The 15,947-nt window shown below is 49.7% G+C and overlaps 4 protein-coding genes across 4 annotated transcripts; 2 read left to right on the top strand and 2 right to left on the bottom strand.

Moving 5' to 3' along the window:
- Positions 1-873: 873 nt before the first annotated feature.
- ALT_3157 (putative pyruvate dehydrogenase complex, dihydrolipoamide acetyltransferase component) lies at positions 874-2,542 on the bottom strand (the record flags this gene model as incomplete). The annotated part of the gene is made up of 4 exons (XM_033561780.1): positions 874-1,947; positions 2,011-2,234; positions 2,312-2,361; positions 2,436-2,542. The coding sequence occupies 4 exons, from the start codon at positions 2,540-2,542 to the stop codon at positions 874-876; spliced, it is 1,455 nt and encodes a 484-aa protein (XP_033417671.1).
- Positions 2,543-2,969: 427 nt separating this feature from the next.
- ALT_3156 (Arf family guanine nucleotide exchange factor SEC7) lies at positions 2,970-9,264 on the top strand (the record flags this gene model as incomplete). Its single annotated transcript, XM_089599506.1, has 6 exons — positions 2,970-4,736; positions 4,788-4,972; positions 5,032-7,343; positions 7,398-7,767; positions 7,821-8,876; positions 8,934-9,264. 6 exons carry the CDS (start codon positions 2,970-2,972, stop codon positions 9,262-9,264), a joined length of 6,021 nt encoding a protein of 2,006 aa, XP_089456249.1.
- A 379-nt stretch (positions 9,265-9,643) lies between these two features.
- Positions 9,644-10,484, bottom strand: ALT_3155 (bifunctional precorrin-2 dehydrogenase/sirohydrochlorin ferrochelatase MET8; the record flags this gene model as incomplete). Its single annotated transcript, XM_089599505.1, has 3 exons — positions 9,644-9,773; positions 9,824-10,305; positions 10,359-10,484. The coding sequence occupies 3 exons, from the start codon at positions 10,482-10,484 to the stop codon at positions 9,644-9,646; spliced, it is 738 nt and encodes a 245-aa protein (XP_089456248.1).
- A 276-nt stretch (positions 10,485-10,760) lies between these two features.
- On the top strand, positions 10,761-12,439 carry ALT_3154 (ribose phosphate diphosphokinase subunit PRS1; the record flags this gene model as incomplete). Its single annotated transcript, XM_089599504.1, has 5 exons — positions 10,761-11,019; positions 11,081-11,090; positions 11,142-11,262; positions 11,319-12,352; positions 12,409-12,439. 5 exons carry the CDS (start codon positions 10,761-10,763, stop codon positions 12,437-12,439), a joined length of 1,455 nt encoding a protein of 484 aa, XP_089456247.1.
- Between the last annotated feature and the right edge of the window lie 3,508 nt (positions 12,440-15,947).

The raw sequence follows: 15,947 nt of genomic DNA, 5'->3' as shown, positions 1-15,947 counted from the left end.
ATTACCAGTCAGTGCTCCGTATCAAAAGTCGTAATGGCGAACAATGGGCGGCATATCGCGGAGCGGCTGCTCCAAGGTCGCCCACGTAATATGGTACAACATCACTTACAGGAAATAAGGTGATGTTGAGAGATTGAGAAATCGAAGATAGTGCGTAAACTGACAAGGTGTGGGATGCTAGAAAGAGAATTTGGGCAGGTGATGACCACTTCTATTTATGCAGAATGCAAGGGCCCCTAGCACTGGCTCACAAGTATGACATCACTCCCTGAGCGGAGTGGGCACTGCGCACATGGTCCATGATAAACGCTGCCAAGGCATCATGAATGGGCCCATCACTTGTTTAGATAACCCCAATCCAAATTTGTCACTTTGAAATTTACCGTCATTCGATAATATTTACCAAGTTGCACGGAAGTTCGAAGTGAAATGGAAATCTGTCTTCGCGGGCGACTTGGTCAGTCTGTGGTTGTCGCGTCAACTGACCTAATGACAGCGGAGGGTTGCAGCAGCAGTCCTGGTCAATCTGGTTATCGATGGTTGCGAGGGGTTAAACGCACTGTGAACCATCCTCAGATCATCCTAAGAACGCACCATCGCCAATCTGGACTGAAACCAGACCTTAGCGAGTTCTGGATCGCCTGAGTCGTTGTTGTCTTACACAATAGAAGTAGGCCAGTGCATGGGCTTAAAGTTTCTGAAGTAACAAAAGAAATCGATATTGAAATGCTAGAATCGTACTCAAGTGGACCAGAAATGGTCAGAATCAACTATAGTAGGTATTTTTGGGTACATATTACATGAGACCATAAAAGAAGTCCGATCTCAAATGATACATTCGGTATCTCGGAACTTTGATAGGTCAAACTTCATTCACAGAAGAAGCTCAAGGGGGTTCTCAACAATCTTCTTCAGTTCCTTGATCCATTCAGCACCAACAGCACCATCGACAACCTTGTGGTCGAAGCTGCCAGTCACGATAATCTGGTCGTCCCACTCAACAGATGTACCCTCCTCAGTCTCAACCGGAACTGCAACCTTGCGGGTGGTGCCAACGGCCAAAATACCAGCCTGAGGGGGGTTGATGACAGCGGTGAACCGCTCAATAGCAGGGTTCATGCCCATGTTGCTGATGGTAAAAGTACCACCCTGGTACTCCTCAGGCTTGAGCTTGTTCTCCCGAGCGCGCTTACCGAGATCCTTGATCTGGTTAGAGATGCTGGAAAGGCCAAGACCATGTACGTTCTTGACAACGGGAGTAATAAGACCATTAGGAGTGGCAACGGCAACACTAATATCAACGGTGTTGTGCTGGCGGATGACAACTTGGCCATTCTCCTCGCGCCAGCTCGAGTTGACCGCAGGAACCTTCAGAAGAGCGGCGGCACAAGCCTTGACAAGGAAGTCGTTGACGGAGAGCTTGTATTTGCCCTCAGCAGAAGCGTTGAGAGCCTGGCGGAGCTTCAGTAGCTTGGTAACGGACAGAGTGGTCGAAACGAAGAAGTGAGGGTTCTCTCTCATCGACTGCTGCAGGCGGGTAGCAATGGTCTTGCGCATAGATGTGAGAGGGATGTCTTCATATGTAGGGGCGGCGGCGGCGGAAACGCTAGGCTTGTACTTCTCCACATCTTCCTTGGTGATCTGACCACCGCGTCCAGTACCCTTGAGAGCCTTGATCGGAATACCCTTCTCCAGGGCCAATGCCTTGGCAGCAGGGCTGATGTTGGGCTCCCGGTCAAGACTAGGCTGGAGCTTCTCAGTAGATGTCTCAGGTTCCTGAGCGGCGGGTGCAGGCTCGGGCGTCGAGGGGGCTGGTGCAGCCTCAGCCTTGGGCTCCTCCTTGCTCTCCTTGGCGGGAGCAGCTCCCTTATCACCACCGGCGTCTTCCAGAGTAAAGCTCTCAAAGGGGGCGACATCTGTTCCTTCCTCCACAAGGACGGCGATAGGCTGAGTTTGCGCATTAGCGATGGGACTCAGTGGATCAAGGAAAATTTTTCAGTCAATACATACAGTGCCGACAGCCACATCCTTCTCACCAGTCTCCTTCAGAACCTTGGCCAAGACACCCTCCTCTTGGAATTCAAAGTCCATCTGTGCCTTATCGGTCTCGATTTCCACGAGAACATCACCCGGCGATAGGGAATCGCCGGCCTTCTTCTGCCAAGCTCCAATGTTTCCTGCGGACATTGTGGGCGAGAGGGCAGGCATGCTGATGATGGTGTGAGGGGGGAAGGCTGTAGAGGCGCATGGTTAGGATCAAGTCTTCAATAAGCGAATGTGATGGAGACGAGGAAAAAACGAGACGACATACACTTGGAGGCATAGAAACGGGAGAGGGCGGATAAGGCAGGCAATTGAGGTCTATAGATCAGGAAAATTTGATTAGTATCATTGTCAATACAGATTGACCAGGAAATATCCAAGGTGCACCATACTGGACAGCGTCCTTGAATCTGTGAATAACCTGAGGCCGCCTCACGCAGAGGCCGCCTTTCGACAACATGGCGCTGGGAATGCGCATTCGGACAGCAGAGGCAACCATGGTGCCAAATGCTGTAGCTATGATTCAATTAAAAGGCCGCGGCACAAGAGAGAAGAGAAGATAAGATGGAGATGGGGCCGGGGGATGAGTCTGGCAAGTGGTAGGGCCTGTAGCAGAGAGTTGGGGATGCAGCTCCTGGAACTTTTCTGTTGAGCTTCCGGTGAGCGATCGGAATAGTTGTCGCCGGATTTCTCCAGGACGGCCTTCTCCGAGTTACGTAAGCCCAGCGCCGCATCTTTGGCACGCAGCGGTCGCCGTATATTTGTTCCGCCTGCGGGAAGAAAGACACGCAGCCGCATCAGCTCCACGATACCCCGGCACACGGTTTCTATCTGCTTCCGTCATTCTTTTTTCCTTAGTCCGATACTACGTTCCATGTGTATTTTTCATTTCGGTTATTGAATGCTCCTCTCGGAGTTTCGCATAAATGGCGGATGTTGAGAATGGCTCTTCGCAGGAGCCCAATCGGACATCTGCGGTGCTCCCGCAGGGAGACAACAAAGAGGATACTGTCAATACCTCAACGACTGCTGAGTCTGAAGATGTTATCGGGGAAAACTCCAAGCCTTCTCTTCCTCTCGAATCACAGAGGCAGAAAATTGATATAGAGGAAGTTACAGACTCCAATTCACCACAGATCAAAGTAGACTCCTCCGAAGTAACAGAGACCGCGGACAAACCTCCGAGTCCTCCGAGCGACGCCGCTGATGCTGAAGGTCCCGAGAAACACGGCTCCCCTCAGCGGGAATCAAAAGCAGACGATGTCGCTAGTTCGGGGAACGATCAGGCAGAGGCTCCTCCAGGAGACTCTGCTGGCGACAAGCAGGATGACGGCGCTGTACCCCAGTTTGAGCTTACACCAGATACCCGACTGCGCTCCGACTCGAGATCAACGACTGCTACTTATGCCACTCAGCGCTCCGTGCCTGTCAGCTCTGCAGTGTTCATAGTCAACGCTCTCGAGACAATTGGGGCGTCCAAGGAAGCCAAGAAGAGCAAAGAACTGGATGATGCCGTCAAGAGCGCGTTGGCGAACGTTAAGCAATCAGACCGCCAGCCGATCGATCCGGAGCTTATATTTCGCCCTCTTCAGCTTGCGACAAAAAGCTTCAGCATCCCCTTACAAGTCACAGCGCTCGACTGCATCGGGAAACTCATAACTTACTCTTACTTTGCCTTTCCATCATCTCAGGATCGCAAGGGCTCGGAAACTGAGGCCACGCCAGAACAAACTCCTCTCATCGAACGGGCAATCGATGCCATCTGTGACTGCTTCGAGAACGAAGCCACTCCCCTTGAGATACAGCAACAAATTATCAAGTCACTTCTTGCGGCAGTCCTGAACGATAAGATTGTGGTACACGGAGCTGGTCTCCTAAAGGCTGTCCGCCAAATATACAACATCTTCATCTACTCGAAGTCTAATCAGAACCAACAGATTGCTCAAGGGTCACTGACACAGATGGTCAGCACAGTGTTCGACAGGGTCCGTGTGAGACTTGAGCTGAAAGAATTACGTTTGCGTGAAGGGGAAAAGGGACAGGAGAACACACCTGACGCTGCGACAGCCGAAACGGTTGAGGTGACCCTACCAACCGATCAGGATCAGGCATCTGATGCAGCCTCTATTGTAGCACCCGATCAACCCGTCGCGAAGGAGCCTGGAGAAAAGCTTACTCTCCAAAGTTTCGAGTCAAGCAAGGATGTCACGTCGGTCGCGGATAATGCGCCGACAATGGTTACCCGCGCCAAGCTTGGTCAAAAAAGAACGCAGTCATTGTCTAGCACATCAGGGGAAGAAAAGGAAGACGGCGACGGGACTACCGACGATGATGAGGACGAGATTTACATCAAAGACGCTTTCCTGGTATTTCGAGCTCTATGCAAGCTGAGCCATAAAATTCTCAGCCACGAACAGCAACAAGATCTCAAATCTCAGAATATGAGGTCCAAGTTGTTATCCTTGCACCTCGTTCATTACCTCATCAACAACCACGTCGCGGTCTTCACCTCCCCGCTCCTAACTATCAGGAACAGCTCCAACAGCTCCGATGCTATGACGCTTCTACAAGCTGTTCGGCCCCACTTGTGCCTCAGTCTGAGTCGAAACGGGTCGAGCTCAGTGCCCAGGGTCTTCGAGGTTTGCTGCGAAATCTTTTGGCTCATGTTGAAGCATATGAGAGTGATGATGAAGGTTCGTCCATGTGCTTATCTTCTTTGCCTGACGGTTTCTAACTCCTCACAGAAAGAACTTGAGGTTTTCTTGAAAGAGATATACCTGGCTATTCTCGAAAAACGGAACTCGCCTGCTTTTCAGAAGCAGTACTTCATGGAGCTTGTGGAGAGACTGGCCGATGACCCTCGTGCATTGGTGGAGATATATCTCAATTATGACTGTGATCGCACTGCGCTTGAGAATATCTTTCAAAAGTACGTTTGTATCACGTCGTGTTTCAATCTCTTTGGGGCAGTATTGATTGTTGTTGCAGCATCATTGAACAAGTTTCACGATACTCGAGCGTACCTGTCGCAGTTTCCGCAGTCCAACAGCAGCATTATCAAGAACACCATGTCAAGGTATCAAAAGTGGGCGCAGATTGGCATCAAAGCGGGACTCTGCCTCCGACCCTCACGACAGCCCACATAGCCAGTATTCAACAGCCAACTTCCCAAAACGTGCCATCTGAGTATATCCTGAAGAACCAGTCGCTGGAATGTTTAGTGGAAATTCTACAGTCACTTGACAACTGGGCCTCTCAACGAATTGATGACCCAGCCGCTGGGGTTACAAATCTGCTGTCCCAGAAATCAATCGATAATTCCAGAGAGTCGATAGACACCAACGCTGCGACCTTTTTATCCTCTCCAAGGGTCGAGGGCACCGATAGCAGTACTGGTCGGTCGACACCTGTGGCAGAGGACGATCCAAGCCAGATCGAGAAAGTCAAGCAGAGGAAAACCGCGCTGATGAACGCAATTCAGCAGTTCAACTTCAAGGCCAAGCGGGGTATCAAGCTTTTTATCCAAGAGGGCTTTATACGTTCGGACTCGCCCGAGGACATTGCAAGTTTCCTGTTTCGCAATGATCGACTGGATAAGGCCATGATAGGAGAATATCTGGGTGAAGGTGATGCAGAGAACATTGCCATTATGCATGCATTTGTGGACCAAATGGACTTCTCTAAGCGACGCTTTGTGGATGCACTTCGTCAATTCCTGCAACACTTTCGATTGCCTGGGGAGGCCCAGAAGATAGATCGTTTCATGCTCAAGTTTGCCGAGCGCTACGTGACTCAAAACCCGAATGCCTTCGCCAACGCAGACACTGCGTACGTGTTGGCTTACTCGGTCATCATGCTCAATACAGATCAACATAGCGCTAAGATCAAGGGTCGCCGCATGACTAAAGAGGACTTCATCAAGAACAATCGGGGTATAAACGATAACCAAGACTTGCCCGATGAGTATCTGGGGTCCATATTTGATGAGATCGCCAACAACGAGATTGTGCTCGACACTGAACGAGAGCACGCTGCAAATCTGGGCATTCCCACGTCCACCACCACAGGCGGCTTAGCTTCCAGGGCAGGACAGGTCTTCGCAACGGTTGGAAGGGACATCCAAGGCGAAAAGTATGCCCAAGCATCTGAAGAAATGGCCAATAAGACGGAGCAGCTCTATCGGAGTCTGATTAGAGCGCAGCGGAAGACGGCCGTTAGAGAGGCCCTCTCACGCTTCATCCCAGCAACTTCGGTACGGCATGTTGGATCCATGTTCAACGTGACTTGGATGTCTTTCCTCTCCGGATTGTCTGCTCCCATGCAAGACACACAGAATCTTGAAACCATTAAGCTCTGCATGGAAGGAATGAAACTGGCGATACGTATCAGTTGCGCTTTCGATCTGGAGACTCCCCGGGTCGCATTCGTAACGGGCCTTGCCAAATTCACAAATCTGGGCAACGTCAGGGAGATGGTACCAAAGAATGTGGAGGCTTTGAAGGCGCTGCTCGACGTGGCGCTCACCGAAGGGAACAACCTGAAGAGTTCCTGGAGAGAAGTCCTCACCTGTGTCAGCCAGCTCGACCGACTTCAACTTCTCACTGATGGCGTCGATGAAGGTTCACTACCCGATCCATCACGCGCCCGTATTGTACCACAAACTCCATCTGATGGATCCCGCAAATCTATGCAGGCGTCAAGACGCCCTCCCCGTCCGCGGTCAGTTAACGGACCTACGGCTTTCCGTTCTGAGGTTGCTATGGAAAGCCGATCTGCCGAAATGATACGCGGAGTGGACCGCATCTTTACAAATACTGCAAATCTCACTCATGAGGCTATCATTGACTTTGTTCGCGCTTTAAGCGAAGTGAGTTGGCAGGAGATTCAATCTTCAGGTCAGACAGAGTCCCCTCGCACATACAGCTTGCAGAAGCTTGTTGAAATCAGCTATTACAACATGACCAGAGTCAGGATAGAGTGGTCGAAGATCTGGGACGTCCTTGGGCAGCACTTCAATCAGGTTGGATGCCACACCAACACTACCGTGGTGTTCTTTGCACTGGATTCCCTTCGGCAACTTTCGATGCGTTTTCTGGAAATTGAAGAGCTTCCTGGTTTCAAATTCCAAAAGGACTTTCTCAAGCCGTTTGAGCATGTGATGGCCAATAGTAATGCTGTTACTGTGAAGGATATGATCCTTCGATGCCTGATACAGATGATCCAGGCACGTGGAGATAACATTCGCTCAGGCTGGAAAACAATGTTCGGCGTCTTCACAGTCGCTGCCCGAGAGCCATACGGTAAGCAAGTTTCTTATCGCCTAGGATCTATGTGATGAGGATGCTAATACCTAGAAGAGGGCATCGTCAACATGGCATTCGAACATGTCACTCAAATTTACAACACGCGGTTCGGTGTGGTCATTACACAGGGAGCTTTCCCTGACCTAATCGTTTGTCTCACGGAGTTCTCCAAGAACATGCGATTCCAGAAGAAGTCTTTGCAAGCGATCGAGACCTTGAAATCAACTGTCTCCAAGATGCTCAGGACACCAGAGTGCCCTCTATCACACCGTGGAACTACATCGGAAGGCGTTCAAGACGATGGAACAAACCTGGCCAAACAATTATCACGGCAATCTCAAGAAGAGCAGTTCTGGTATCCTATCTTGATTGCCTTCCAGGATGTATTGATGACGGGTGATGACCTTGAGGTTCGATCAAGGTAAGTTCCGAGTTCTGACTTTGCCCCGGGAACGTCGCTGATCAGGAAACCAGAGCATTGACTTATCTTTTTGACACACTGATTCGTCACGGAGGCGACTTCCCTCAAGAATTTTGGGATGTCTTGTGGAGACAGCTTCTCTATCCTATCTTCGTCGTCCTTCACTCCAAATCGGAGATGTCCAAGGTGCCAAATCATGAAGAACTCTCCGTATGGCTGTCAACAACAATGATACAAGCCTTGAGGAACATGATTACACTTTTCACGCATTATTTCGATGCGCTGGAATATATGTTGGGTCGTATACTCGAGCTTCTTACACTATGCATCTGCCAAGAAAACGACACAATTGCGCGGATCGGTAGCAATTGCCTGCAACAACTGATTCTGCAGAATGTTGCAAAGTTCCAGCAGGAACACTGGACCAAGGTTGTGGGTGCTTTCGTGGAACTCTTCAGCAGGACCACGGCCTACGAGTTATTCACAGCTGCCGCCTCGATATCTTCGAAGCCAGCTTCGATTAAGAACGGCAACGGGGAGGCGTCCAACGAGGATGACCTGCACAAGCCGGAGCAAGAGACAGTCGAGTCAACGCCTGTTCGGGAAACTCCATCGGACGCCCCCAGGGTGAATGGATCGCAGCCTGTGACTTCTGAGCACGAAGAGGGCGACATGCCTGCCGCTTCGACCACCGAGTTGGAAGATTACCGCCCGCAGGCCGAAACCCAACAGCAACCCGCTGCCGTGACCGTTGCGCGGCGCCGATTCTTCAATCGTATCATAACAAACTGCGTGCTTCAGCTACTTATGATTGAGACTGTCCACGAACTGTTTTCGAATGACAAGGTCTATGCTGAGATCCCAAGCCACGAACTTCTCCGTTTGATGGGGCTGCTCAAAAAAAGCTATCAGTTTGCGAAAAAGTTCAACGAGGACAAAGAGCTTCGGATGCAGCTCTGGCGCCAAGGCTTTATGAAACAACCGCCCAACCTGCTTAAACAGGAAAGTGGCAGTGCTGCTACATATGTTCACATCCTTTTCCGCATGTACCACGATGAGCGAGAAGAACGAAAGAGCAGCCGCGGGGAAACAGAGGCTGCGCTTATTCCGTAAGTATAACGGGCTTCGTCCTTACCAACCACTGCTAACAAAATATTTCTGTCCAGTCTCTGCGCCGATATTATCCGAAGCTTCGTCCGACTCGATGAAGATTCTCAGCACCGAAACATAGTGGCCTGGCGCCCTGTAGTTGTTGATGTCATCGAGGGCTACACAAACTTCCCGTCTGAAGGTTTCGATAAACATGTCGAGACTTTCTACCCATTAGCGGTCGATCTATTGGGCCGCGACCTTAACCCCGAGATCCGCCTCGCTCTTCAGTCCCTGCTTCGAAGAATCGGAGAAGCAAGACTGGGTATAGCTGCTGTGCAGACACCCATCAGCCCCAGGAGCTCTATCTCGCAGCACCGCTCCCGCAGGTATAGTCGGGATCACTAGTATCTGGGGTCGGAGTTCTGATGAAACGGTGGTTGTTGGCCTTTGACTTTTATTTCTTTTTGGATATCCTTGCCTACTCTAAAAGAGGCTTTTTTACTTCAATCGCCCACTCTGGAGGAGTGTTGAATGTAGACTTAACAAATATATTGCATCGTCATTTTCGGGCTTGTAAATTACAAGAATACAGACCGTCTGCTTATTCTATCAATATCAAATTACCGAACTTGAGCTCGGCGACGCAGACGTCGCTCTCACCCTGATATTTGCGGCCGTAAAGCGGCATCAAGCCGATACATCAATGGCATCACTCTTGGCAAGCAGATATTGGCGACACAGTCGGAGCTGTCCCAGTTGAACTAGCGAATTGTACATGCATCAACTAGCTGCAATGGACTTCATTATAAGACGGAATCTTGCCGGATGCGAAATGAGTAAGAAGACGATCCATGTCCTGCTCGCTCATTTTAACCAGCTCTTCGAGACTCCATGACTCGCAGACCCCGGACATCCTTTAATAAGTCAGCAGGCAGCTCAATCGGATAGGTAAGGTCCGCAGTACCACTTCATTCTCTTAGGTCCCTCCTCTGGCCTGGCAGCGACCTCGCGTAGTTTCTTACGTAGTTTGCCTACATTTTCTATGGCGGCACCCACGTTGTCGGGCAATGATGCTGCAATTTTTTTGCGAATGATACTTGCAAGTTTAGGTCCATTCCCATTCGTGCTCACCATTACTTGCAGCGGTCCATCACGGTACATGCTGCCAAAGTAGAAGTCGCACTCGGCGGGCACATCAGCTATGTTAGCAGGTATTCGCTTCTCCTTGCACAGTTTCCAGACGCGAGACGAGGCGTCAGGGTCATCAATGGCGCAAAGGACCATATCTGCTCCTTCTAGATCTTCTGGTTCAAATGTGCGGTCGACATGGATGACCTGGCCCTCGGATACACGGAAAGCGACTTCATCATTGAGACCTGAGCGAGGACAGACGACTGTTACTTTGGCATCGGCGTTCAGAGCGTGGAGAATACGGCCTGCAGCTACCTGTTGAATATCTTCGTTAGCGCTGCTGTGATTATATATCTCTATATATATACTTTCTGCGGCAGGACATGCGTAGACCATACCTCACCACCGCCGACCACTAGGACATGTTTATCTCTGACTTGCCAAGCGACTATCATGGAGCCCCCTCCCTGAACTGGAGGGTACTTGTGCGACATTTTAGCATAGGATAGATATTTTGGAGCTTTTACGTTATCTGTAGCGGGGTGTCATTTGTAGTGCCGCTATCTATCGATTGGCGGGGGCCATTATACGGGGAGCTAGAGACACCCAAGACGACCTGGCCTATTTTTACCTTTTCCCTTCTCCGCCAACTTTTTTTCCTCTTCCCTCGGCCATTTGAAATGCCCTTCACAACCCCTACCTCCTTTTTACTCTTCGCTCCCCTCTTCCCATTGTCCATGCCTTCATTTCGCAGTACATAATAGGTCACAATGCGGGGAGTACAAATCTTCTCTGGGACATCCCACCCTGTCCTTGCTGAGACCATCTGCGAGCGTCTAGGCACACTCCCCGCTCGGGCAGTGCTCGGAAAATTTGCAAATGGCGAGACAAGAGTGGACATTGGAGTTTCCGTGCGGAACCAAGATGTATACATTGTCCAGAGCGGCAGTCAGAAGATCAATGACAGTGTCATGGAGCTCTTGATCATGATCTCTGCTTGCAAGGGTGGTTCCGCGAAGTCGATTACAGGTGAGCTTCTCGTCGAATGATTTGATGACCTTGCGCAGTAACTAACATGATTCTACAATAGCCGTCATGCCGTATGCTACCCGTCTAACGTGAAAATTACGCATTGTGCTGACATGGACGAGGTATTTTCCTTACTCCCGCCAGTCGAAAAAGAAGAGCCATCGGGGAGCCATCACCGCTCGAATGCTGGCGAACTTGCTTTCGGTCGCTGGAGTAGACCACGTCATTACTCTAGATTTGCATGTGAGTTTAATAGATGGTTGGTACAACGGACGAATAGATGTCTGACTGAATACCAGGCGTCACAAATGCAAGGATTCTTCGGCAAGCCTGTGGATAACCTCTTTGCCGAGCCTTTCATCGCCCGTTGGATTCGGATGAACGTCCCTGGCTGGAAGGAGGCTGTCGTTGTTAGCAAAAACGCTGGAGGTACCAAGCGTGTAACGTCGCTAGCGGACACCCTGAAGCTCAATTTTGGCATTGTCACAACCGATAGACGCCGTCCGAAGGTCACTATGTCCATGACAGATAGTACTGTTTTTTTCGACTCTATGAATGATAGCATTCCCAAAGATCCGAAGCCTTTTGTCCTACACCTCCGCAAGAACTCCCACGGCGGCGAATCGAGCGAACACAACACCGCAGAGCCCGAGGAACTACTGCGCCCGGAGACACCACCCGCTGCTCGTCGCCCGTCAGAGTTGGAAGCAGCTCACGAGTACACAGACGTGCGTGTGCGTGATGTGATCACTGGCCGACTTGTACAGGGCCATATCGTGGATGATGATTTCCCCTCGGGTGGTCCAACCTCGGTACCTGCCTCTGGCCATACGACCCCAGGACAGCCGTCCAGCCAGGATCAACCCGAGTCCGTCCCAGACGCGATGGTCAACTCGTTTATCTCGACCACATCTTCTCTGCCTGGAGATCATGCTCTTGGCGGGTCGTTCGATGCCGCTGAATCTTCGGATGAGGAAGAGAGCAACGGGCGAAGCGTCGAGCAAGAGAAGATGATCACCCTGGTAGGTGATGTTCGAGACAGGACTGTTTTCCTTGTCGACGATATGATCGACAAGAGTGGCTCGTGGATTGCTGCCGCAGAAACGGTCGTCAAACGAGGCGGGGCTAAGCAGGTCTACTGCATTGCTACACATGGACTTTTCGGCGGCGATTCCCTTGAGCAGATGGAAGCGTGTGACGCGATCGACTATATCGTCGTCACAAATACCTTCCCAATAACTCCCGAGAAGATGAGAAAGTCGAAGAAACTGGTTATAATCGACATTTCGAGTCTTCTTGCGGAGAGTATCCGCCGCCACCATTACGGTGAAAGGTCTGTAGTTCTGCGACTGATTCTTGACCGAGTCAATTTGCTAACTTCCAAATCAGTGTGTCGGCGCTTTTCCACCTCAATGACTAAATAACGTGGCGACGTCTATCCCTATGGTATACGAGATTATTTCGCACACTATCAATGAATGAACGTACAACAATCCTGAAATGTTGGTAAGAATGATGCATCAACAGTAACGACAGCTTACGACTCTCTTCTTTTCTCTTGTATTGATGACCAATTTTTTTATACTCACGAGAAGGCCAAGGGTATTTGAGTGTATCATTGTGATACATTTGCTGGACATTTTGTCTCCCGATGTCAAGGGTGCTAGAGATTCTCACTGGCGTCAGAACAAAGGCGCTCAGGTTTGACGTCTGAGTAGGCCGAGATTGAGCATTCTTTGCTCACCTATAGTGCAATATCATCCCCAATGTCGCATGGGCAAGACACATGCATTCTTCGATTTCAGTGATACGGATCCTGAAGCTAGCTTCACCGAACTAAGTCCATATACACCAACGGTGCAGTCCACTTTGGGTACTGCAGGAGCATCTTGTCTTTACAAAGATTGTTCTTAACGGAGCGTTGGAAGAGCAAACATTTAGCCTTGTTGGTTCTCTGTCTTCTTCTTGTCGTTTGGCATGGAAGGACGGATGCGCTGCAGGGCTATATCGAGGAATGAAGGCATCAACTTCTGAGTCCCGTCAATTGACGTGGGCTCTGGTCCTTTGGACCGGTGGACTTGATGCAAGAGAACATCTCGAATATTCTCATGTTACGTATCACAATGAGCTAGTAGCAAATAGATAGATGATGTGCGAATGGCTTGTCAGTAAGCCGAGGATTGTCTCGTGTTGCCCCTGAAATGGTTCTTCCGGTGGATCCTTGTAAGATCTACAGCGCAAGAGGTAGCCGACTGGTCTTTTCATAGATCTCTACTGCGACTACGCTGTATATTCTCGTCTCCATCCAAGTCACCCTCGTTTGATTGCAAGGAAACCCGCAGAACTAGCTGATACGTAGCTCGTAGTAGTCAGTTGCAGAGCGAGTCCGATGGATCTCGCAAATATTTAGTCCGAGTCCCTCCCGATGTTCTCTTTTGAACAAGGGTACTACCAAGCAACCTTTCTGGCGGTGTGCGCATACCCGTTCACTCGGCGCTTCGCTGCAGTGAGGCGCTTCTATCGACATAGTCCTACAGAGAAGGCTCGATCTACCTCATAATTCATATACGACATCATCATCAAGATCGCCATTGATATCACTGTGATGAGATGCATATGTAGTACGATTTGAGTACCCCATGGTGTAGTGAGTAAATACGCAGTTCAAAGTGCTGACAGCCTGACCCGAATTCCAGGATAGGTCTTGCTCTCGGGCCTCGCCCTGCATACTTCTGATAAATAGTCGGTGGGACTCCACGCCGTAGCATACATATCCCTGGATCGCGGTAGGGGGGTATATTTGCCGTGCGCTGTGCAGCGATGCGGATACTGATTCTAAAATTCAACCACTTGCTTGTCATATGCATTGTCGCGAGGAAGAAGAAATTGTCGACTTTCTCGATCTACAGTCTGAGCTGCGGCTGCGGTTGGAGCGGGGGGTTGACATTCAGCTGCAGCCTCACCCCGTCGAGCTTGCGAGCTTTCCAAGACGCCAGGACGCACAATTAATATCACAAAAGTACGTCTTGGAAACAGTACGTAGTGTGTTTAAGTGGGGTTTCCCCAAGTATGGACTTCCCGTTGAAGTCATGGTCATGGACTCATGGCCAAGGCGAGACGCACACTCGGTAATGAAATGTGATATGTCGACTTGTCAAAACACCGCACAAGTACCATGCGTCATCGGAGCCGGAAAGGACTTTTAATTTCGAGTCCAGGACTGGCAAAATGAGCAAGGGGTGAGACTAAGGAGTGAGAACTGAGCAGTCTCGGATTAGTTCGAGATGGTTGGGACTTAGTGCACCGGGGAAGCACACCCGGTAGATCAGAGCCAAAAGTTCTCCTGTGGATTTTTGGACTTTCAGGGAATCCATGGCTTTTTGCGCTTTCCAGCTCGTATTTCAGGACAGACACGGTGGACACTGACATGGATTGCTCGGTTCCTTATCGTATATGAGGACGAATCAGTTGATTAAGTTAGGTATTTCATCATACCTCTTGCACATTCCTGAGGTGAATACGTACTATGCTTGTCTTGAGCCTGGTCGGTGAGATAAAGTCGACAATCAACAATCCAATAGCAACTATGAATAGACAACTGACAGGGAACTGGCAGCCGCCATGTATCCTGGATACCTCTCCTGTTCCCTTAGCGTTACTTCGTATCAGTCTCGACTCTCGAGTCATCAACTTCATCGTTTCAATATACGGAGGAGTCCGCGTGCCGTCAATTCGTAAAGACCATGAAGCATTGGGTTTAGATCCCCTGCAGGCGTCCCGAATTGGCCAGATGTCCACCGGAGAACCACACCGAGGGCCCAAACTCTTTTTTAAAAAAAGTTCCCTCGCTCGTTTTTCGGTTTCCGGAAGTACCCTGAGTTCAGTCCAGAACTGACCATTTACTTATTCGGTGTAGTCTTGAGTGTGGTGGGAAGTCAGTTGACCGTTACGCGTTACATACACTCTTGAAAAGGCATAAATATGGGCGACCGTCCCGTTTCTTTCCAAAGAGCGAACTGGCATGAATCAATTTGGTTATCGCAGTGTACATCATAGCAAATCAATTTGACCATTGATAGCCTATGGACAACCTTGAGCTTGAGGGCTGGCAGAGAAGCCACTCTAGCCGCGAACCCGGTTGGCGGGCCCGCGGATCACCCTGCACAAGCACGCCACGATCACCCAGCATCGGGCGAGATCTGCTAGAGCATTATGATTACTTCTTCCAAGGTCATTGTTCCCATGTACGGAGTAACACAATGAAGTAGGGAACTCTCTGGAATGATAGTTTGTCATTATTTGGTAGAGTTGTACAGTAGCACCTAGCGTATGTAGGTAGGACGCGCCAAATTCATTGGCGGCTGGTATGAATTGTATGTGTGTTTGTTTCCCGTTCCTCTCTCACTTCCCCTGCTTTTGAGTGGATCATGTCAACTAGTAATATGTTAATAAGGTACCTGACTCCTCGAGTGGTCTGTTGGTTGAGATTAATCATCAGGCACTTGCTACTAGTCGTAAGTTTGGAAAAGCAAACCTGAGCTGCGGCGAGCTCGGTCCTTTGTGAAGCTTCGACCAAAAGAACAATCACGTAGCCTCACAAGGCATTATGATGGAATTGGTGAAACACTGTCCATAAACCTTGTCCTTGTCCTTGTTTTGATTTTCGTTACTGTCCTACAGTGACTGGGATTCGGTTTCACAAAAATCTTCATGATCAAGTTTGTTCAGCCCATTTGAGATTTCTACCATTTTCCTACATTGCCAAATAGTATACAGTTTATCGATTCGATGTTGCGCCACACTATGGAAAATAATGATGTTATGACATTACCCTGTGCATACCATATGATGATATATCTACATCGGAGAATTTATGGGCAGGAATTTGTCACCAGCCGTGATTCCAGGCCCTTGGATCTGGGTTTGAT

This window comes from Aspergillus lentulus (assembly GCF_001445615.1).
Source record: "Aspergillus lentulus DNA, contig: Alt05, strain: IFM 54703, whole genome shotgun sequence".
Taxonomy (NCBI): Eukaryota; Fungi; Ascomycota; class Eurotiomycetes; order Eurotiales; family Aspergillaceae; genus Aspergillus; species Aspergillus lentulus.
This window is presented reverse-complemented; position numbering and strand designations above follow the sequence as displayed.